Source organism: Gymnoscopelus braueri (genome assembly GCF_963280865.1).
Source record: "Gymnoscopelus braueri genome assembly, chromosome: 4".
NCBI classification, from domain to species: domain Eukaryota; kingdom Metazoa; phylum Chordata; class Actinopteri; order Myctophiformes; family Myctophidae; genus Gymnoscopelus; species Gymnoscopelus braueri.
The window spans coordinates 14,357,155-14,380,481 of record NC_137605.1 but is presented as its reverse complement, the minus strand read 5'-3'; the positions used below and the strand labels follow the sequence as shown (position 1 = coordinate 14,380,481).

At 42.5% G+C, this 23,327-nt stretch overlaps 1 protein-coding gene across 8 annotated transcripts in view; it reads right to left on the bottom strand.

Annotated features, from left to right (window-relative positions):
- The window catches only part of LOC308084155 (focal adhesion kinase 1-like), a 146,803-nt gene that overhangs the window by 111,395 nt on the left and 12,081 nt on the right, over positions 1 to 23,327 (bottom strand). For 4 of the 8 annotated variants that reach the window (XR_013933049.1, XM_080426679.1, XM_080426683.1 and 1 more), the window contains exon 1: positions 139 to 266. Coding sequence is in view for 6 of the 8 variants with exons in the window: in XM_080426679.1 (XP_080282805.1) it covers positions 139 to 226 (88 nt within the window). In the remaining 2 variants the exon portion in view is untranslated. Of the gene's footprint in view, positions 1 to 138; positions 267 to 10,298; positions 10,411 to 16,018; positions 16,049 to 23,327 lie in introns of those variants that run through there. The other 4 variants (XM_080426684.1, XM_080426685.1, XM_080426682.1 and 1 more) reach the window with 2 other exon arrangements.

Here is a 23,327-nt window from a genome sequence, read left to right as displayed (position 1 = left end):
CCAATACTTTTGTACTTTTACTCAAGTACATTTTGAATTCTGGACTTTCACCTGTAACAGAGCACTTCTACAATGTAGTATTGATACGTTTACTTAAGTAAAACATTTGAGTACTATTTTTTCCACCACTGTTCCTACCTGTCACACAGAGTGAGTGTGGCCAACAGGTACAAAGCACGCACAGGCCTCTCTGCAGGACACGCCCACCTCCCTCACCCCGAGGCATGGCTGCCCTCCTCTGGGTCTCCTCCTGGACCTAAACCTCCTGCCCTCCCGCCGTGGGTACTGCTATGTTTCCTACACTCCTGTACTGGTGGTATCCAACAGGAGGCATGTTTGACGTCCTTCAGTGGAAAGGACAATAATAACAGAACAAGGCTGTCTGGTACAATATCAGTACGCAGAATTCTTTTAAGGTCAGCCATACACGCCTAGAGAATCATTCTGTGTCCAAAAGGAATCTCATTTTGTAAGAAGTGGCGCCCTAGCTGACAAAACATGCAACATGCTGTCTATTGCAGGCCTAGTGCACAGTTACAAAACTGTCAACAAATCCTCATTTTCTCCTCTACTCCTTGAAACACTCTGATTCACTCTTCTTTTATCTCTGTCTTTCTCTCTTCTACACCTTCTCCTCTCCCTATCTTTCCTCCCTTCTTGTATCTCTCTCTCTCCCTCCGTCTCTGTCTCTCTCCATGTTTGTGTTTCTCTTCCTCCTCTTCCCTCATCTCCGTGTTTCAAACACACCCCTGCTGCTTCCTGTGTCCCCGGTCCGTCACTTCCTGGCTATCCCAGCGTGCCTTGCTGAGTCATCGTCGCCGTGGTGACCGGCCGCTGTACACTTTGATTGTTTGTGAGTTTAGGGGTTGGTCTGACTGACTACATGACACAGGACTTGTCCTGAAGTAATCCAAACCACCTGCCGCGCTGCTGTCTGAGACCGCTTAGTTAAATAACAGATAAGAGTTTCATATCTCTTGTGCGGTTGTTTTAACTTTCAACCTAGCGTGTCTATTATGGGCCTGTCCTTAAAGGCAACAATGTTTTAAACAATTTTCACAAATGTACAAATAATAGCTATTTTATTTTATTATTTATTGCTATTCGTCGTATGCTGAAGTTTATAGGGCTTGAGTGGTTAAAATGTTGTTACAGATTATTCTAACCTGCTTATAGCAAGATAACAAATGTTGAACTTTGAAAACCCCCTATGGGAGTGTGCTTCATATTTCTCATGCCTGCTGCATTGCTGCACTTTGGCTGCGCAGAGGAGCAGTCTAGACCGTGTGCACGGCAGTGCACTTCACTCACATTAGAATTTCAATATAAAAACCTGCAATGTTTAGCAGAAATGTTGCTGTCAAGTCAAGAGCCCCATTAAGATGACAGAAGTACACTGACCCAACTCACCCAACTCACACAATGCAGCTGTGTTGGCTGAGAGAGAGAGAGAGAGAGAGAGAGAGAGAGAGAGAGAGAATTGGACGATTCAGCACTTTCACTACTTGACCTACAGTTCCCTCAAAGACAAAGATAATCCGTCCGTGTCCACGAACACAAGCATACACGCATGTGCGAATGCACGCGCGCGCACACGCACACTCACGAAAGTGTAATATTATGTATTTTGTGACCTGACTCAGCGTTCTCTCATGTACTGTGTGTGTGTGTGCATGACTGTGTGTGTATTTGTCATCATGTTTTTTTGTATTACATTGCTGTATTGAATACTCTGATTGGTTAATGAATGCATTCTATTCTAAACACACCACTTGTCTGCCTCTGTTTATCTTACTATGGATGCAGTATCCTCCTATAATTTGACTAACCTCTGTGGTCGTCGGTCGTCGGTGGTGTCTTGGTAACTTGCCAGGTTTCGCGCGAGAAACAAGCAGAAAGGTCTATGAAAACAAGGCCAAACGAAACGAACCCTAAAAGCAACAAGGTCTATGAAAAGAAGGCCAAACGAAGCGCCTTCACACATATACCTTGCCTCTTGGAAAACAGCCGATCTACAAGCTCACAACGCGTCCCCACACCCACCTGCACTTTCACAACCAACGCCAAAACACACTACCACCAATATGCCCCCTAAACCGCTTACAATAGGCCAACATGGCAACACCAAAGCGTGCTTCCACACCATAGACCCCGCCCACTCTCGCCAGATAGCCACATTTCATTCTGCATCGTGGCTGCCTCCGTGGTGTGTGTGTGGGTGGGGGGGAGATGATCGCACCACAACTTGGGTCCGCGGCCGTGTATGCGTGGACACGCACGTGCGCATGCACGTTGGGGAGATGCGTTGGGGAGGCACGTGTCACAATGTACATTATTTGTGTTTGCGCGACGCCCGTGTGTGTGTTCGCGACGGGCCACGGGCCGCATGAGGATGTACCGTGGTGTGTGTGTGTTTGTGCGCGCTCGCGACGGCTCGCGCGCGCGTGTGTGTGTTGGCGACGGCCGACGGGGAACGGCTCAGCCTGTTAGATCTTTATATGCGCGGGTGTTTGTGTGTGTTCTGTTCCTCCACGACGGGATGTGCGTGTGTGTGTACACACTACACCATTGGTTCTCAAAGTGGGGTCCGGGGACCCCCAGGGGTCCTTGAGGGAGTTCCAGGGGGTCCCCAGCTAAATGATAGATTAGGCACCAAATGGACCCTTATGGGTCTGTAACTCTGAGAGTGTACAAATGGAACCAAATGGACTCTAACGGGTCCATTTGGTTCCATTTGTACACTCTGAGTTAAATTAACATAAATGTTACGATATAAACTGGGGTCCAAGGGTTAGAAATGCCATTAAATGGGGGTCCGTAGCCCTAATGCATGTCAAACTGGGGGTCCTTGAAATTAAAATGGTTGAGATTCACTGCTAGAGCCGTAAAAATATCTTCTCTTATGGGGGTGCCTGGCATATCTTTTCAAATGGGGGTCCGCGGGCTAACAAGTGTCAATTTGGGGATCCTTGCCATGAAAAAGTTTGAGAACCACTGCACTACACAGTACAAACTCACTTTCGATCCCTGATAAACTGTCTGTTCTCAGCGCATAAGCCAAACTGCACACTTTGGGTGCTCATATCCCCCTACGGGTATGGTCTAGTCTAGTATAATTAATGATACAATCATTATTATATCAATAAGCTGTGTAATGTTATTGATTTTAATGGTAATAAGCGCTGTATTAAGTGTGACAATATGGCAAGATGGTCATTATTTTATCGTTTTTCCTGTTCTTATGTTATATATATATATATATATATGTGTGTGTAATCTCGGCATCATTGTAAATGAGGGTCTCCCTCAATGATCTCTCCGAGAATCTTAAATACCTTTTGGTTGAATGAATAAATTAATTAAAGAGCTGGTGCCGGTGGTGGTTTTATGGTGTTTTATGTCTTCTCTGACTATTTGGAGTTTCTTCCTGGAGGCTGAAACCTTGAGAGTCAAAGGTGCCAATCCAAAAACAGCAACATACTGACGAAACAAAGTCATACCCACCCACCGCACCTCCCCTCATTATCATTGTCATTTATACTACAACCTTTTGTGGGCGGAGCTGGCTCAAACGCACGTGTGTGACCATGGCAGGTTGTTCTGTACCTAACTGCTGTGTGACAGCTATCAAACAGTCGTTTCACACTTTACCCATTGACACGGACAAACGTGATCAATGGCTTAATTTCATTTATAAAGACAGGATTATTCCCTCAGCCCTCTCTACCAAGCTTCGGGTGTGTAGTTCCCATTTTGTTGATGACTGCTTCACCAACTTAGTGCAAGTCAATATGGGATTTGCAAACAGGAAAGTACTGAAGCCAGGTTCTATTCCGACGATTTATTCTGGAGACACAGAAAGCAGCACCTCAGGAGCGATACCGGTAAGTTAAAACATTCGCCAGCCCCAATAAAATGACTTAGGAGCATGAATCGGTTTGACTTAGCCTTGTGTCTGTGACCTCCCCCACTGTTTAGTTGTGGGATTTAGTTCAGCGTCGATAAGATCGCTTCTGAACATCGTATGGAAAATGTAACGGTAGTCGCGGTAACCTACAGGCGTCTGTTGTTACGACGGTGTGAAGAAATTAATGGATGGGTTGAAACAACCTTTTAAACCGGGGTTTTGTGCCGGTCTGCGTTGAATTCAACGTGCAGAGACAGTGCTGGTCGTGAACGCGCATGGCCGTTTAACATGGCGCAGAGTTCGATCAGGGACGAGCCTCCATGTTAATTCAACGCAGGCTGCCAACAAACTAAGGTTTTAAACGGTTGTTTGAGCCCATCGATGCGTTGTTTCACGCCGTCGGAACAACAGACATATGTTGGTTACGGCGCCTAGCTTTAGATTTTTCATACGATGTTCAGAAGGTAAACATTTGACATTAAATCGGCAGAACATACCGACGCGGGCGGGACCAACTCGAGTCATACAGTCTCAGCCAACGTTAGGGTCGCCAGAGCTAGTTCAGTTGGATTAGATACGCATAAGTGATTGTTTGTCAATATAATAAAAAAAGAGACAAATTATCTGTGCCTCTGCAAACAGAAGTGTATTATCAAGGTGGAAATGGCTCTGATGAATACATTATGAGAGCATCTAGTTAGACGTTTTATATGCATATGCCTACTGTAATATACTGTAGCTTATATTTCCATTTTCTAGTAAGGGGATGTATGGAAAGAATATAGCCCATTTAAATGGGAATCTCAGGTTGAAGGAATACACATGCATTGTAATGATAGTAAAATGTGTGCAGTGATGCTATAAATAATGTCACTGATGTAATGGATACCATAGTCATTGTAAGATAAAGTTCTACTTGGTTCACCAGATTCAGATTCAGGTTCAAACATATAGGGCTGTATTTGTCCAATTTGTCCTCCCGCTGCCATTTTGTAAACAAATGGGCAGAACCATGGGCAGTCCTTTTGTGATAAGGGGGAGGGACTAGGACAGGTGGGTGGTCTTATAGGAGGAGGCGGAGGGACTGGATTAGATGGGTGGTGCTAAGTGAAACCAGGTATACTTAATGAACTGGTGGGTGTGTCTACATAAAAACATCATTTTAACACTTACTGTACACTTTTCTTTTTTTGAAAAAAATCCTTACGTAATAATAATACCTTATGATCAGGTTTTAGGGTTGAAAAATATCATGGCACCCCATCTTTAAAAGACTCATACAGTATTGTAACTCACATTATCTCTTCTGGACTCTTACTTTTGCATTGAAAACAAGAACAATATCCTTCTACTGAAGTAGTTATTTGTCCCCAATCCCTGTCGGGACCATCCCATCACCCACTTGACAGTCCACTATTAAATTAATTCAAACTGTACGGAGTCTACTGTTGCACAGTAGCTGTGCTGTGGTCTGGCTGGTATCAGACTGTAATCTGAAGGATTAGAGAGGATCGGATTACAACTGTCTCTCTGTCTGATAGGATTAGCAATAATAATCTCTTTAAAACTCATACAATTAGCATCTAAACACAACAGCACTACTGCGCAAGTTAAATTAGCGCTATATACTAATACTCATCTTGTGGTATTATTTACCTAATCCTGTTAAAATAAACCAATGCAATCACTCCGTCGTTATAGCTCACAATGCCTCGCGTTGTGAGCTTGTAGATCGGCTATTTTCACAATTGTTGCCTCTTTCTTATATTATTTGACAATTTAGCCAGCGTTTGACCAGTTTTTTTTTTTCAATTTGTTTTCATTTTTCTTTTCTTTTTTTTCTACTTTTTTTTCAATTGTTTTTCTTTTTTTTTTCTCAATTTTTTAGGTATTACCTTGAATTGTCACATACTGTCCTCTGCGGGACCCCCCAAAAAATCATGTAGGGACCCCTCTGGGGGTCCCGACCCCCAGGTTTGAGAACCACTGATGTAGCAGGTATTTTGCAGGTTTTCATTACAACCAAACTCATCACTTTGCTCATTTCACTCCACTTCATCAGTGCTAAGGGTTCCCAAACTTTTCCATGCCATGGCCCCTAGGGGCTGGGCAATGAAGCCAAAATATAACGAAATCGAAATGTGGAACCTCTAACAGAGGTTAAATCGATCCATATTTTTCTTCTTTTCTAATATTTCTTTTAAATAAATCAACAAAATCAATTAGTCTGAAATGACCACCAATAGCCCAGTATTATAGTACTTTGTTGTACAATGGTGGCGTGCAGAATTAATGAAAATAGCCGTTCTACAAACTCACAACGGAGCTTGTAGATCTGCAATTTTCACAATATTTTTTTCATAATTAATCATAATCGAACAAAAGTTTTAAATAATCGTGATATTGATTTGAAGTCATATCGCCCAGCCCTACCAATAGCTATAGCCTCTGCCGCAACCTATTATGAAATTATAGGTAATTATGAAAGAATTTAAAAAAAGAAATAACAACAATAGCCAATCTACAAGCTTTCACATCCAGCACTTGCACAGCAACAATATATGACAAAAGTACAGGAGCTTCCTTTCAGCACACACTCCAGACATTATGACACAATGGTAAACTTTGTACCCGCTATGTGTAACTGTGTTTACACAACCGCATCTGCAGTGCAGAATAGCTTCAGTGTTTTTAGTGCGTGTGTGGCCACGTGTTGAAGTAAATCTGTAACAGGAATGTGTAAAGCTGCATGTAAGTGTTGGTCATGTGTGTTCAGGTATTCCTCGTTGTGTCACTGCGTGGTTTATAATCTGACTGAAGGAGGTGTAAGTGATATTGTTCTGTTACAATAACTCTTGAATACAGTAGCTCTATATTCTGATGATAATCATTGTTATAGATAGAGAGTTTGTTCAGTAATACTGGTCTGGTCTCCCTTATTACTGAATGAGTGGATTAAATGTCTGTAGCATGTTGTGTAGGTTTATGTAATGAATGTGTGAATAAAGTGTCTATAGCATGTTGCGTTTAGGGTTGCAACTATCGGTTATCTTCCTAGTCTTATTCTCGTTATAACTTTATTGATTAATCAGAGGGGGGGGGGGAATCAATACATTTTCATAACTGAATAAAGAAATTAGTCTAACTAACCACTTAAGCTATACTTAAGCTATACTTTGTTGTAAAGCGTTGTCGCACAAAATTACATAAAAAAGACGATCTACAAGCTCACAACTAAATGATTTAATTAAAATCGATTCATTTTTATGATCAAATTAAATCGACTGCTGCAGCCCTACTTGTTTGCTGTGTTATGAAGTCTTAGGACCAACAGCAGAGCACCGTGCCTGGAGACTTGAAATCCCATCTCTACCTGGTACCACGGCATACATACAGTAACATATAACACATGTTCTCATGCTCACACACACACACACACACACACACACACGCACGAGCATGAAGGCGCAACTCAATAGGCTAGTGATTCGTGCTGAGACTTGAATTTTGACTTGAACAGGATTAGATCCATTAAAACACATCACATAATATTAACCACTTTCAACCTTATTTATTATTTTTGTATTCTACAAATGTTCAAAAATAGCAGATCTAGGGCTTAAGTGGTTACTGGTGTTCTCTTTACCCACCAGCAGTTAGAGGATTTCGTGACCCACTTTTAGGCCCTGACCCACTAGTTAAGAAACAGAGAACTAACTAGGCCAGGGGTAGGCAACCTTGTGCCAAGGGAGGGTGATCACTGGCACACTGGCATAAGTGTGTGAGAGAGAGGATTTCTTTTTAAAAAAGATTTTTTTTTTCAAATGTAGTCAAATCTAATGATCATTACATTCTGATGTGAAAGAAAATATTTCTAAATAAAGCTTGTTGTGCATTATGGACAATCAAAATATGTTTTATATATTTTCATGTGGTGTCATAATTGAACTTTATGTTGATTTGGCTCACTGAGGTTGACACACACACACACACACACACACACACACACACACACACACACACACACACACACACACACACACACACACACACACACACACACACACACACACACACACACACACACACACACACACACACACACACACACACACACACACACACACACACACACACACACACACACACACACACACACACACACACACACACAGTCTGTCATGGACCAGTCTGTCACCAGTATCTAATAAATATCTGGGTTACTGGTGTTAGAAACCACCCAGGAGACAAGCAGTCCTCTGCTCTCCCTCTCTCTGTCCATCCCTCTCTCCTCCTCCTCTGTCTCTTTCCCCTCTTCCATCACTCTCTCCTGCCCTCCACCCATCCTCTCCTGTATCATTTATTCTTCTTCTTTCTCTCATGTGTTCCTGTGGTTCACTCTGTTCCATCTCATCCTCTCTTCCATTTGATCCTCTGTTCCGTTTCTCCAACCACCTCTCTTCCTTCCTTCCTTCCTTCATTTCACCGTCTCATCTTTCAACCAGTCTCTCCTCTCCCTCTCCTCCTCTCTACTCCCTTCCCCTTCTCCCCTCTCCTCTCCTCTCCTGGAAATGCATTATCAGGAGAAAGTTGGCCCACACTACACAAATATTGGCTGGTGATGTGTGTGTGTGTGTGTGTGTGTGTGTGTGTGTGTGTGTGTGTGTGTGTGTGTGTGTGTGTGTGTGTGTGTGTGTGTGTGTGTGTGTGTGTGTGTTCCAGTGACATCACAGCCACTTGGCCTACTTTACAAACCATATCTCCCCCAGCTGCACCCAATAACCAATCAAATCACAGCCCCCGACTCCACAGCACTCAACACATTACGACATCACTGCAATTACAACTATAAACCAATCAGCATTACTTCTATATACCGTCTCTGTTGGGTGGAAACCTCATATGTCCAAAACGGTTACTTTTCAGGATTCAAATTCAAAAGTAGCAGATCTACAAGCTCGAAACGCGTCGCTTGTGGATCTGCTACTTTTGTGTGACGCTGTAGTGTGATCAAGTAGGGCGTTCATTTACGAAAAAACACAAAAAGTTAAGTAAGAATATGGAGATATGGAGGTTTCTGCCCGACAGCAACGAAACACACAACAGTGTGCAAACACAGTCCGTTAACACCACTAGGTATTGTGGGTAAACCCCTCTCCCAAAACCGTTGTTAACGTGTAAACACGTGAACCCTAGCATCCGTATTCTGGGAGCGAACATTCGGAAAAAATAGCCGATCTACAAGCTAACAGAGTGTCGCGACGCGTTGTAAGCTTGTAGATCGGCTATTTTTTGGCGAAGAGATTTGGTATAGAGGGAAAAAGGTTTAAGGTTTAACCACTTAAACCCCAGCATCGGTATTGAGGGGGAAAGCTTTCTCTGAAAAAAGCAGATCGACAAGCTCACAACGCGTTGCGTTGTGAGCTTGTCGATCTGCTATTTTCAGCTAAAGCTTTCCCTACAATAACAGTCAACAGAAAAGACACTAGTATTGAGCCCTGAGGGACTGTTACCCATATGGGGGTTTAAGTGGTTTGAGATGCAGTGATAGCTCTCCCATTCTTCTGATGAGAACTATGACGTGACCCAGTGGAAGACCACAGCACTTACTGTACGTATCCAACCTCGTGGTTTCCAGTCATATGAGACATAATTCATTATGGAAGACTCACTAAGTCTTTACTTACATCATGTAAAAGAAAAAAGATTACGGGATCAAGTCGAGTAAATATGCATAAAACATATATTATGCATATGTGCAGTAAACAAAGGTTCATCTACAGTAAGTATATCATTCCTAGGAGACACATGTCTCCACATGCTAATAAAGTATTCATTATTGTGCTAGTATTCAGTACATACTTGTGATAGAATTCAGTGGTGCATACTTGTGCTACTACTAAATAAATGTGCCATGCCTATATGTTCCCTAACAGGCTCTATGGAACAGCAGCCATAATGGAAATAAATTGGGCCTCTTCCTTACTTCCTCCACAGGTCTTACCAATGATACTAATTACGCCTCTTTTCCATTTACAGTAGTGTAGCACAGCGATTCTCAAACTTTTTTTAATTTAAGGGACCCCCATAACCCCTGAGAGTGTCCAAAATGGAACCAAATGGACCGTAACACTCTCAAGAGTTACACGCCCGTAAGGGGCCATTTGGAACCCCCTCAAGGAACCATGAGGGCACTTGGACCACACTTTGAGACCCACTGGTGTAGCAGAGTAGTTTCCAGTGAGCCAACATGCACAATATCAGCACTCTGACTCTTGTTTGACCAGAATGGAACAGAGCCTGCCTGTGTGCATAGAGAGAGACTAGATTTAGTTTTTGAAAGAACACAGGGCAGAGGGAACACGGGTACGCTCCCATATTCAGTACCTACTTGGTAGCGGGTGCTGTGCGTAAATGCAGGCCCCTCTGCTCCAGCAGAGAGGGATGCAGCCGCTGTCCTCCATGTGTGCTCTAGGGGGAGCTGTTCCAGACCAGGCCGTGGGGCCCAGACAACAACGCTGGGCTCATACAACAACACCATAGAGCCCTGTGGGGGTCAAAGGCTGGCTAGCTTAGCCGCTATCCTGGCTAGGTAGCTAGTTGGCTACAGCTTGGGCTCTACACAGGGGTTGGGGGGGGAGGGGGGGAGCCATCTCCAAAACAAAACAAGAACACAAATGGGGGGAAAAGCATACACCCAGAATATCAGCTGGGAGTCTGTTGTCCTCCTGGTCACACGTCGTTAATACGGAGGCGAAAAAATAACTCAGTCGATCATCAGTAGATGCCAGGGAACAACACTTAAGTCAAAATTAATATTGAAAAAAAGAAATGTCAAGTGTTGTAATCAATCTGGTACGGAATAAAAGGGGGAGGGTGAGATTCCTTTAATGGACTGACAGCAGGTAGAATATCCTCTGTACGGGAAAAAAAGGCGATGATACAGCAAGTATCATTACACCGCAGCATGAGACAGAGAAGATAGCGGTCTCTGCATGGGCTCTCTCCTCAGGACCATGTATACTTCATCTCCTTTGTTGTCAACGACTGAAATACAATGCCCGTCTTCTTCATGATTCTACTTGAAGAACCCACGCTCCTATCGAAAGGCTGACAGAGAGACCACCGTGTGCATCAAGGCATCCTGTTCTCGACCCATTTCTTGCTCGTTTCAGTTTCCAGAAAAGTCTTTCAGCATCTTTGCCGTGCTGTGGTCGAGGTGTCCTATTTGAGCATCAAGTTATCCACTCCCCACTACTTGACCAATACAGGCAGTCTGATCCCGACCTCACAAAACCACTGCTTTGGTAGCCTATAGCATAGCCAGGACCGTTGCTAAGTTACCCCATTGATCCAACATGGAAGACACGGTTCCAAATCCAGGTTGACCTCAAAAGTGTAATTTCAGTATAAAAAATGAAATACGGTACACAAAGTAACATGGGGGTACGTTAATGATACTTAGAATGTAACGGACCGAGATCGTTCAGAAATGTCTGTTTGGTCCATAAATATTGTGATATCTCTTTGAGGTCAAATCAGCCAAACCTACAGTAAAACCCAGCCTGGATCAGGAAGTGTAGGGATCGTTCCAAAACAACAAACCTTTGATCTCAAACCAGTTCAATTGTCCTCAAGATGTCCGTTTCAGATCTTCAGCCAAGTCTTTTTTTTTTTAAAGTCCCATTGATCAATCCTCAATGTCAATTCCCTGAAAAGAAACGAGGAACGCATCAAGGTTGCAGCAGCAGACAAACGTGAGCTCTTAGCGGAAGAAAAAGACAATAAATATCCAATATCTCCTCACTGTGAAACCTCACCGACGTCTCCAATGCAACAAAATCACCACGATCTGAACCCCCTCCAGACAGGAAACCCTGGAGATGCAGGAACTCCTATTCCGACGACGCCAGTCACGCCACACCGCGTTTCCTCCCCGCGAAGAGGAGAGAGGAAGAGAGATGAGGAAGTTTAAAGAGAGAGAGAGAGAGAGGAAAATAGGACATGGGGGGGGAGAGGAGAGGAGTGGAGGAAACAAATGAAGGAAGGAGCGGTCAAACAAGGAGAAAAGATGAGAGGGCGGCAAAGAAGAGAAATTAATGTAGATGAGAGGAGGATGTGGAAGGAGACAGAGAGAGAGAGAGAGAGATGAATTGAGATAAAAACGACCTCCCTGGGGAGAAGCAGCCTCACGTACCTACAGAGATTTTTTTACACACACACAGACCGCACTCTGCCTGCAGGAGCTAAACAGGTCAGTGCCAGGTGTCTGATGTCAAAAGACGAGAGAGAGAAAGAGACAGAAACCTATAGACACAAAGAGAGAGAGGAAAGAGTCGAAGCCTTCGCTGAAAGGCAGAGTGTGTCAGAACTGTGACAGCTGGAGAACAAACAACACGGCTTCAGAGGAAGGTAAACAACAGCAAGATGAGGGACTGAATGACGCCGTGGTCTGTCTGTCCATCCATCTGTCTGTCTGTCCGTCCATATGTTTTTTTTTTTATCGTAGCCGTGAAACAGCGTCCAGCATCCAGGCTACCACAGCAGCTGCTTGCGCACCCTCACACACACACACACACACACACACTACCACTGCCGCAGCCACATACTGTACACACACACACACACTCTGTACCCGACGTAATCCTTTACTAGTCTAAAGTAGTGCACCAATGAGAGAATATGAGAGAGAGAGAGAAAGAGAGAGAGTTTATGACCAACAGAGGGAGTACGCATACAAGAGAGCAGATGTACAGGGGAGCGTGACTGAGTGGTAGGCTAGTGTGTGTGTGTGTGTGTGTGTGTGTGTGTGTGTGTGTGTGTGTGTGTGTGTGTGTGTGTGTGTGTGTGTGTGTGAGAGAGAGAGAAGGGTAAAAAAAAGGTTTTAAGAGAGAGAACTTGCAACTGCAATCAATGCAAAGCTGACTGAGGTAGCTGATTGGACGGTTGCTATGCTAATCAGGCCACGCTTCATTCAGCTTTGGATTGATTAAAAACACACACACACACACACACACACACACACACACACACACATTTGACCAGGAGGTGAACAGAGCAGCATAGTAACTGCATGATAAACGAGTAACATGATAAACATCAGTAGTACCAGTGATAGGAAAACGAAGACACGAAACAGCAAACATACTGTATACGTACGTGTCAAGGACCCCCAAAATTATATGTATTTGGCCACGGACCCCCATTTGAAAATACTTTGTTCCAGGGACCGCCAGAAGCAACGATTTGAGTTACAAATGTTCGCTTTAAAAACATATGTATTCAAAGATTTGCACACATTTTCACGATTTTTCAAAAATAGCAGATATGCAAGCTCGTAGCGCGGCACTCGGTGCCGCGCTACGAGCTTGTATATCTGCTATTTTTGAATAGCCAAAGTGTAAAATAATGCTTTTTTAGCTCAAATCTAGAAATGACACAGATGCTTTGTGTCTTTCTGTCTGTCTGTCTGTCTCTCTCTCTCTGTCTGTCTCTCTCTCTAAGCCAAGTTTAAACCACTCGCAGGGATCTTTCCATGGTTTTGTTTGGGTTGCAGTAGCGTACCCCAGCAGCACGCATTACAGTGTGAGCACGTGATGGGACGTGATGCAGGTTTTACACACCACTGCACTGACTGCAGCTTTTAGACTGCATCATGCCGTTTAGACTGGCCTTGTGTTTTCTACACAATCATGGTCACAACTGCTCATTAGCAGTGTTGATTTTAACAGCAAATTTTGATGTAGTTTTAGTCTTAGTCTTTTGAATAAAATTCCATTTAGTTTTAGTCATATTTTAGTCATCTGAAATGTTTGAGTTTATGCCTAGTTTTAGTCGACTAAATAATAACATAAGATTATAGTCGACTAAATCTACAGTTGATTTAGTCAACTAAATTGTATTTTGTCGGTGCCTTGATGGCGTCGTGGTGGCTGATTTTACACTTGGTTGCATGCTGAAAATAGCAGATCTACAAGCTCACAACGCGTTGCGCTGCGATGCGTTGTGAGCTTGTAGATCTGCTATTTTCAGAGCGCAACACCCGAGCGCAACCAAACATAAAATGACTTGTCTTTTAGTTCTACTGGATCTCTTCTCCATAGATCCCTCCCTAACATTTTAGTCTAGTTTTTATTTGTTGACGAAATTGTCAATATATTTAGTCTTAGTTTTAGTCATCATAGCTTAGTTTTTATTTGTTTTTATTTAGTTTTCGTTAGTGGAAAAAGGTAGTCGACAAACATTTTTCGTCATAGTTTTAGTCGACAAAATCAACACTACTCATTAGCGGTGTCTAATGCAGTGGTTCTCAAACTTTTCCATTTCAACGACCCTCAGTTTACTATGCATTAGGGCCACGGCATTTGTTACATTTGTACGGTCTCCAAGCCACCAGTCAATTAGCTGGGGACCCCCTGGAACAGGTCTATTGGGTTGCATTTGTACAGCCTCCAAGCCACCAGTCATTTAGCTGGGGACGCCCTGGGACAGGTATATTTGGTTGCATTTGTACATTCTCTAAGCCACCAGTCAATTAGCTGGGGACCCCCTGAAAACCCCCCCCTCAAGGACCCCCTGGGGTCCCTGGAAGACCACTTTAAGAACCACTGGTCTAATGCAGTGGTTCCTAAACGCGTGCGTTGCAATACACAAAGCAAGTACTTTGTGCGCACTCATTTCCTCCCAATACAGAGTCATATAATATCCTATACCTAAAAATATTTATTTTGACCACTTTCAATCTGGCATCCCTATTTTTGGCATGTTGTTATTGGTGAAAATATTGAATATTAAGCGTGTTTATTTTTTATAGCATCGCCATAAGGCTAGCCATCTATGCCAGGGTGTGTGTGTGTGTGTGTGTGTGTGTGTGTGTGTGTGTGTGTGTGTGTGTGCTGGACCAATTCAAACTTCGTATATATACATATATAGTTTTGAAATATTTACTACTAATAATAATTCTATAATGGACGTCAAATGGGCCGTGGTCACAGTCACACTGAAACCCATACCCTGAAGGAGGCAGTTAGCTGCCGAAACGTTGGTTTTCATTACTCTGCATCCAGAATAAAGTATTGGCCAGACTATCATTCGGATCCTTCTGCTGTGGGCTGTGCTGGCACCACTACAAAGACCTTGGTGTGCGTATATAAACTTATGTTGCTATATCAGTGGGGGCTATATCAAGGACCACCCAAAATGATATGTATTTGGCCGAGGACCCCCATCTCAAAATATATTGTTCCAGGGACCCCCCAGAAGCAAAGATTTGAGTTAAAAATGTTCCCTTTAAAAACATATATATATATATTCAAAGATCTGCACAAACTTTCATGAATTAAAAAAAAGAAACAGATATACAAGCTCATAGCGAGGCACAGAGTGCTTTGGCTATTTTTGAAGAGCCAAAGTATAAAGTAATGGTTTAAGTGGTTACACAGATGCGTTCCCGGTTTTAATGAGTTAAATAGCAATAGCATCACAACGCGTTATATGACATTGTAGATCGGCTACACAGACTTGCCCATTGCCCAATTTTGAAAACCACTGGTCTAATGGTTAGAGTAGAGTGTCAACCATATACTCACTTAAAGGGGAAATCCACCCATTTTCAATATTTAACTATGTCATTAATATAGCATAAAGGAGTTGTGTGGAAATAAGAAAAAATTAAAAAAAAAATTAACATTGCAAAAAAATTTAACATTGCAAAAAAATTAACATTGCAAATTACACTGTGATGACTCATCATGGTGTAATTTGCAATGTTAATTTTTTTGCAATGTTAAATTTTTTTGCAATGTTAATTTTTTTTTAAATTTTTTCTTATTTCCACACAACTCCTTTATGCTATATTAATGACATAGTTAAATATTGAAAATGGGTGGATTTCCCCTTTAACTACGGTTCAATCAATTCCAAGTCACCAATGGACCCAGAATCGATGGTCTTTTCAACGAGGCCGGGAGCTTTGTCTAAAATGTTGTTTTCGGTGTCAATTTGCAGGTTATCAATCAGTGCTGTATCAAATGATATGGTTACAGCTACAGCTAGCTCAACCATGCACCCAATTACAGGAGGAAAGCAGCTTCAAAATAGAAGTTCACTCACCAGCGTAGTATGATGATATCCTGGAAATATCTAGAAGAGAAAAAAGAGGAGAACATATGACATGTTAATGGAATGATTTAACCATTATTTTGTTAAGAATTATAGGGTTGTATTCATGTACATTCTTAAACAGTTTGGTGTGTAGATGGGATAGACCGCTTACTATATACATATTATAGATGTTTTATTCCAGAGTTTACAAACATTGTAAACAAACCATACAGTTTTAAAACAGCTTGATCTGTTGTCTATATTGTTAGTCAGGTCAAGGGCTGAGTCAATCAACTAGGGGTCAAGGGTTAGGGTCAGAATAAAAACACGTCTCGACTGCTATTTTTAGTTGAGCCGTGAAGCGATGCAAAGCTACTGTAATCAGTCTGTCTGTGTTTATATGTACAGTACTGCATGTCACGCTGTCCACAATGTGTCATCATGAAAAGGGGCCAAAGTGTCCATGAGCAAGACCCTTAACCCCTTAAGTGCTCCCCTGAACATTGTATTAATAGCCCCACTGAAAATTTGAAACCAAAACAAAGAAACATAAACAAATAACGCCCTCAAACCTCATAATCATATTAGATTTCTGAAGCTTTTGTTGACATTTGCATCACTGATTGGGCCTTTACAAAGGCCTAGAATAGTGAGTTTCCATACACCAGGCACACTGGTGGTTCAAACCCTGACCACATGACTGCAACCATCCTGGCTTTGATTACAACTTCAGGGCTGTGTTTAAAGCTACGATCTGGGACTTACTTTAATGAATAAAAACGGTTATATGGCAGAGAGAGTGTGTAAATACAATATAACTAGCACATCTGCAGAGGTTGGGGGTGGTCTCTCTACTCTTCCACTGAGACATTCAGACCTTGGTGTCAGATAGGAAAAGGACACCCACTGGCTGAAAAAGCCAGTAAAGATATTTGATTGGACGCTGAGACGCACCATCTTCAAATGATTGTAATTCGGGCATCGTTGCAATTACCTCTCTCTGTCAGGAGAGGGAGACAACAGACATAAAACATACGGATTGTAGCTTTAACATTGTCACATCTGGTCTTTTAGAATCATCTTGACTTTAACCCATTGAGACCTGGAACGCATCTGTGTCACTTTTTCATTTGAGCTAAAAAAGCATTATTTTACACTTTGGCTATTAAAAAATAGCAGCTCTACAAGCTCGTAGCGCGGCACCGAGTGCCGCGCTACGAGCTTGTAGATCTGCTATTTTTGAAAAATTGAGAAAATGTGTGCAAATTAGTGTATTTATATTCTTTTAAAACGAACATTTTTAACTCAAATACGACCTATTTGTATTTGAAAAATGTAAATGTGCTCTATAAACAAGTCTATGAAGCTATCTATGAAATCTATCAAAAAGTTTCTTCTGCGACAAAATTGTATACAATATGTAGCGGGGGTCCCTGCTTCATCTCTCTCTCAGCTAAGGGGTACTTGGCCTGAAAAACATTGGAAGACCCTTGCACAAGATAATAATACATGCACACTCCGTCAGATGACCTCAAATGAGTCAAATCATCAGTTACTTAGCAACAGCCACGGCGAGGGATTATGATTAATATGACCTCAGTTAACGACCAAACCATGTTAGGCCTCTGGGTAAAGACACTCAGCCATGTTACATTCTAGGTTGTTATTTAAGCTACTGGTTTGATGCCAGTGTCTCGCTGCTGTGCAGAGTGTGTTCTGCCAATTGCAGCTAATCACATAATTCAATTAGTTGCTGGCACGGTGTGGGGCATACATGGGCAACTGGCGGCCCCCACCTTCACTTAATGCGGCCCGCAGGTTAATATCGGAATACTGATATATTATTGATTTCAGCTGTTACAATTCCAAACATGCAAACATGACCCGCTTTAATTACTTCAGTCTAGATATTAGAAGCTTAATGACTAGTATTCAAATTCTATCGTCTTTTTTGTCCAATGTATTTGTATTTAAGTTCAAGTTATCATTCATAAGTATAACTAAATGCATTTGAAATTCAATCAAAATGTAACTTTTCAGGATTCCAATAAAAAAAAATTAAAAAAATGGATTCCAATAAAAACAATAGCAGATCTACAAGCTCAAAACGCGTCGCACTGCGACGCGTTTTGAGCTTGTAGATCGGCTACTTTTGCTACATAGGATGGCGAGGTACGGCATTAATTTATTTAAGAAAGCTACAATACGGAGATAAGAAGCGTCTGCCCGACAGTATGTGCAATGTGGCCCTCTGGAGTGAGTGTGGAAATATAGTGGCCCTCTCCATCTTCAAAGTTGCCCACCCCTGGTGTGGAGGAACAGGCAGAAACAGACCCTGACCACCAAACTAGGAGTCGCTATAGTGCAGTGCCAGAGGTCACCCTCCCAGCCCGGCTTACACATACTGTACCACACAAACACGGCCAGTTGTGTTCGTTGGAACGCCCAGCCGAGCCGGAGGCACCGCGGACTGAAGTGACTGGGAGATTCAAACCCTGTCTCTGCGGTGGTGGGCAGGAACTTTACCCCTGCGCCTACCCTGGCACCAGTATATATAGTATGCGTTTACCATTACTACTACTATTAATGCTGCTAGAATGACAAAATAAATAACACATTTTACTCTTATTTACCTGTACACAAGACGTAACAATAAATAAATCGTGTTTTTTTTTTTTTTTTTTATAAGTGTTAAATAGCTCAAGATTTTTGATAGTAGTCATTGCTATAGAGTGTTTGTTCAGTAACAGGAGTCTCTCACCATCTCTCTTGCTCTTTAGTTAACAGAAAACACATTTTTAGGTTGGAAAACCAAATTCCAACCTGAACCAAATTGGAAATGGAACACTATAAAATGCAAGCTGATAAATAGGTTCTCTCTCCTGATTGGATACAATTGGCAACTGATGAAGGCTCTTTAAACCAAAACACATTGTGGTTATTTGGAGTTACTTTAAAGCTTTGCCAGCCATGCCACAGTAAAGCCTTTTTAATTTTTTTAACTGAATGGTGTGCCTTGGATTCTTTTTGATGTCCACCTGAACAACATGCCAACAGTCTTTCTACAAAATAAATTAACTTAACTACATTTCAACCCAACGGCCCTAATGCCATTATCTAAAATATTTAAGGATTTTCAAAACATGTCTTAAAAGAATTTTACAAACAGTGAAAATGGCCCATCCACAAGCTCACAACACGTCGCAATGCGCTGCATTGTGAGCTTGTAGATCGGCTATTTTCACCATTTTTGAAATAGGGGTTACATGGTTGACAGAACTTGGTTTAAGTGGAAGAGCTGAAACTTTCCTCAGTGGGTGGGTGGGTGTGTGTGTGTGTGTGTGTGTGTGTGTGTGTGTGTGTGTGTGTGTGTGTGTGTGTGTGTGTGTGTGTGTGTGTGTGTGTGTGTGTGTGTGTGTGTGTGTGTGTGTGTGTGTGTGAGCTGCTAAAGACGTCTTGTCCAATGACAAGGCCAAGAATCGTTTTGCTTCGATGTGATCGATTGTCCTGATAACATACTGATAACAATGGTGTGAGTGTGGGAGGGGTTACTTGATTGACAGGGGTATTTCACCAATCACTCACATGCCAAAAAGAGTGTAATTCTACAAATCGGCATTAAGCACCTCTGGAGGCTCAGCTGACTGGCAGGTGTGTGATGAGTCAGCAGGTTGTGATGTCAGCATCATTCCAGCCTCAGCATGAGTCAGCAAAACACAGCTGTACTGGGCTTAGACAAGTACTACACAGCTGTACTGGGCTTAGACAAGTACTACACAGCTGTACTGGGCTTAGACAAGTACTACACAGCTGTACTGGGCTTAGACAAGTACTACACAGCTGTACTGGGCTTAGACAAGTACTGTCTACACAGCTGTACTGGGCTTAGACAAGTACTACACAGCTGTACTGGGCTTAGACAAGTACTACACAGCTGTACTGGGCTTAGACAAGTACTACACAGCTGTACTGGGCTTAGACAAGTACTGCACAGCTGTACTGGGCTTAGACAAGTACTACACAGCTGTACTGGGCTTAGACAAGTACTACACAGCTGTACTGGGCTTAGACAAGTACTACACAGCTGTACTGGGCTTAGACAAGTACTACACAGCTGTACTGGGCTTAGACAAGTACTACACAGCTGTACTGGGCTTAGACAAGTACTACACAGCTGTACTGGGCTTAGACAAGTACTACACAGCTGTACTGGGCTTAGACAAGTACTACACAGCTGTACTGGGCTTAGACAAGTACTGTCTACACAGCTGTACTGGGCTTAGACAAGTACTACACAGCTGTACTGGGCTTAGACAAGTACTACACAGCTGTACTGGGCTTAGACAAGTACTACACAGCTGTACTGGGCTTAGACAAGTACTGTCTACACAGCTGTACTGGGCTTAGACAAGTACTACACAGCTGTACTGGGCTTAGACAAGTACTACACAGCTGTACTGGGCTTAGACAAGTACTACACAGCTGTACTGGGCTTAGACAAGTACTGCACAGCTGTACTGGGCATAGACAAGTACTAAACAGCTGTACTGGGCTTAGACAAGTACTACACAGCTGTACTGGGCTTAGACATGTACTACACAGCTGTACTGGGCTTAGACAAGTGCTACAGTAAAATCATCAGTGTTCATTTAACCACTTAAGCCCTATATGCTTTGTTGTACGACAAAGAGTGAAAAAAGCCGGAAACATTTTGAAAGTTGTTTCGCCCCAGAATAGGGATGGCAAATTTTGCACATGTCGTTATTGTCAAAAATGTACAAAATTGTTAAAAAAATTCCCAAAATATTCAAAGACATTCAAAAATAGCAAAAATAGCTGACCTACAGACAAGCCACAACACGTCGCACTGTGAAGCCATTTCACAGCAGGGGGGTCTGCAGCCAGAGGCTATAGCTATTTGGGGGTCGTTGGCATGGAAGCCCATCTCTACATCAGATGACCTAAAATCATCAGTTACTTAGCAACAACCACAGTGAGGGATGAGGATTAATTATGACCTCCAAAGACGTTAACGAGCAAACCACGTACAGTAGGCCTCTGGGTAAAGACAGCCATGTTAGTGTCTAGGTTATTATTTAAGCTGTGGATTTGGCGCCAATATTTCACTGCTGTGCAGCGGGTGTTCTTCTGCCAAATTGCACTTTAATCACATAATCCAATTAGTTCCTGGCACGGTTCAGTTTCAGAATGGATGTCAATTCTGATCAGAGAGCTGAGCTGAGCCGTGCCAAATTTCTACATGTACACCTCTACCTGTTCTCTACGCCATGTGGTTCCCAAACTGGGGGACACAAACACTGTGAAAATAGGCTATTTTCACGATATTTACCTGTGGAACCGAGTCAAACTAAATGTGATGCCTACAATTCCAAGTGCTTGTCAGGGTGGGGGGGTCCCCAGTTCAAATATGATTCTTTTGGGGGGGGGGGTCGTGGCCTGAAATGTTTGGGAACCCTTGTTCTCAATGTTCCTTCATGTGATTTTGAAATCCTAACTCAAGCCTAATACTTATACTGTATGCTCTGGTGAAATACTGAGTGAATGTCACTCGAAAAAGATGTTGCGTCAATGCTTCGATGAAAAAAGTGTCACACAGCACTTTTCTGCAGCCAAATCATTTGCTGCTTGACTAGTCTCTCTAGCCAGACTATTTCTTACTTACACAATCTTCGAATGCTACAGGGTCCGACTTTAATGGTTGCCCGATTGCCAGGGGGCAAGTAGGAAAAGAAAAACGGCGGGCAAATGAGACCCGTCTAGGCCTGCCGGTCAGGCAAGTACAAATTGAGCACAAAGTTTTAGATTTTGTACTAAATGTATCCTATTTGCAGACTGCCACTGACTGCCTTTTCTGAACCTCTCTGCCTGAGCAGGGCTCTAGACTGCGACCAAAATGAGCGTGCAAGTTATCGTTTCACCTGACTAAATTAAGTGTCCCTGCTGCCTGTATGTTGATCATCAGTGTGTGTGTTGTGTATGGTGAAATGCACATAACAATTCTGTTCTTCATGCGACGACGTGGGGTCTCAGTCAGGAGTGAATGTATCGATTTGTCTAATAATGTTTTTTTTTTATTCAGTTGAACAACTGACTCAAGCGTGCACTCGTTACATTTCATCTCGTTGGGTGTGATCAGGATCATACAGCGCACCGGCGTGCACACACACGCACACAAGTAGTCGTGTGAGGAAAAAAAAAATATCTACAAGGCAAGCTACTAACGTGCGAGTCGATGTGACGCGTTGTTAGCTTGTAGGTCTGGAAAGTCGGATGATTTGCTGATGTCATGATACAACGGACTGTACATTAGATCTGGGAACGCATCCGTGTCATCTTAGATTTGAGCCATAACCATTATTTTATACTTTGGCTATTCAAAAATAGCAGATCTACAACGTCATAGCGCGGCACTCGGCTTGTAGATCCGCTATTTTTGAAAAATCTCGAACATTTGTGCGAATCTTTGAATACATATTTTTTAAACAACATTTTTAACTCAAATCTTTGCTTCCGGGGGTCCCTGGAACAACATATTTTGATGGGGATCGGCGGCCAAAAAGATATAATTTTGGGGGTCCTTGACATGAAAAAGTTTGAGAGCCACTGATATAACAACATGTACGTTTTTTTCAAAAAACTGATTTAGAAGACATTTGTAAAGATTTGCAAAAATGTTCATGATTTTATCAAAACTAGCAGATCTACAAGCTCATATAGCGCGGCACTCGGTGCCGCGCTATATATCCAGAGTCACACCCCCTACTGGCCTGGGGGTCAAATCCCACCAGACTCTTCTCCCCTGTTTCCCTCTGAGCCTTCCTGCTCTCCCTGTCAATAAACACAGGATAAGAACCCAGTGGGCCACACAGCCCTCTAACAGAAATCCATATTCTATAAGCAGTGGTTCTCAACCTGTGGGTGGGGACCACCAGGCGGAGTCCCAATATGATTTTAGGGGGTCACCAGATGATTTGCTTGACGTGCAACATTGTTTTCTCACTCAACAGTAAACAAACTAACATACAGTCACAGTATACAGTAAGTGTATTTCTAAAGTAACAAGTAAAAATCTTTTTTTGATACCTCTGAAATGAATTTGTCATTGTGTCAAAAGTAATCAACAAACTATACTTTAGAAATGGTCAAACATTGGCCAAAATGTTAAATATTACCAAAGAAAAGCGGCAAACATGAAATAGCTGATCAGCTATTTTCACAATATTTATCTGTGGAACAGATTCAAACAAAATGTAAGTGCTTGTCAGGGTCCCCAGTTCACATAATGATACTTTTTGGG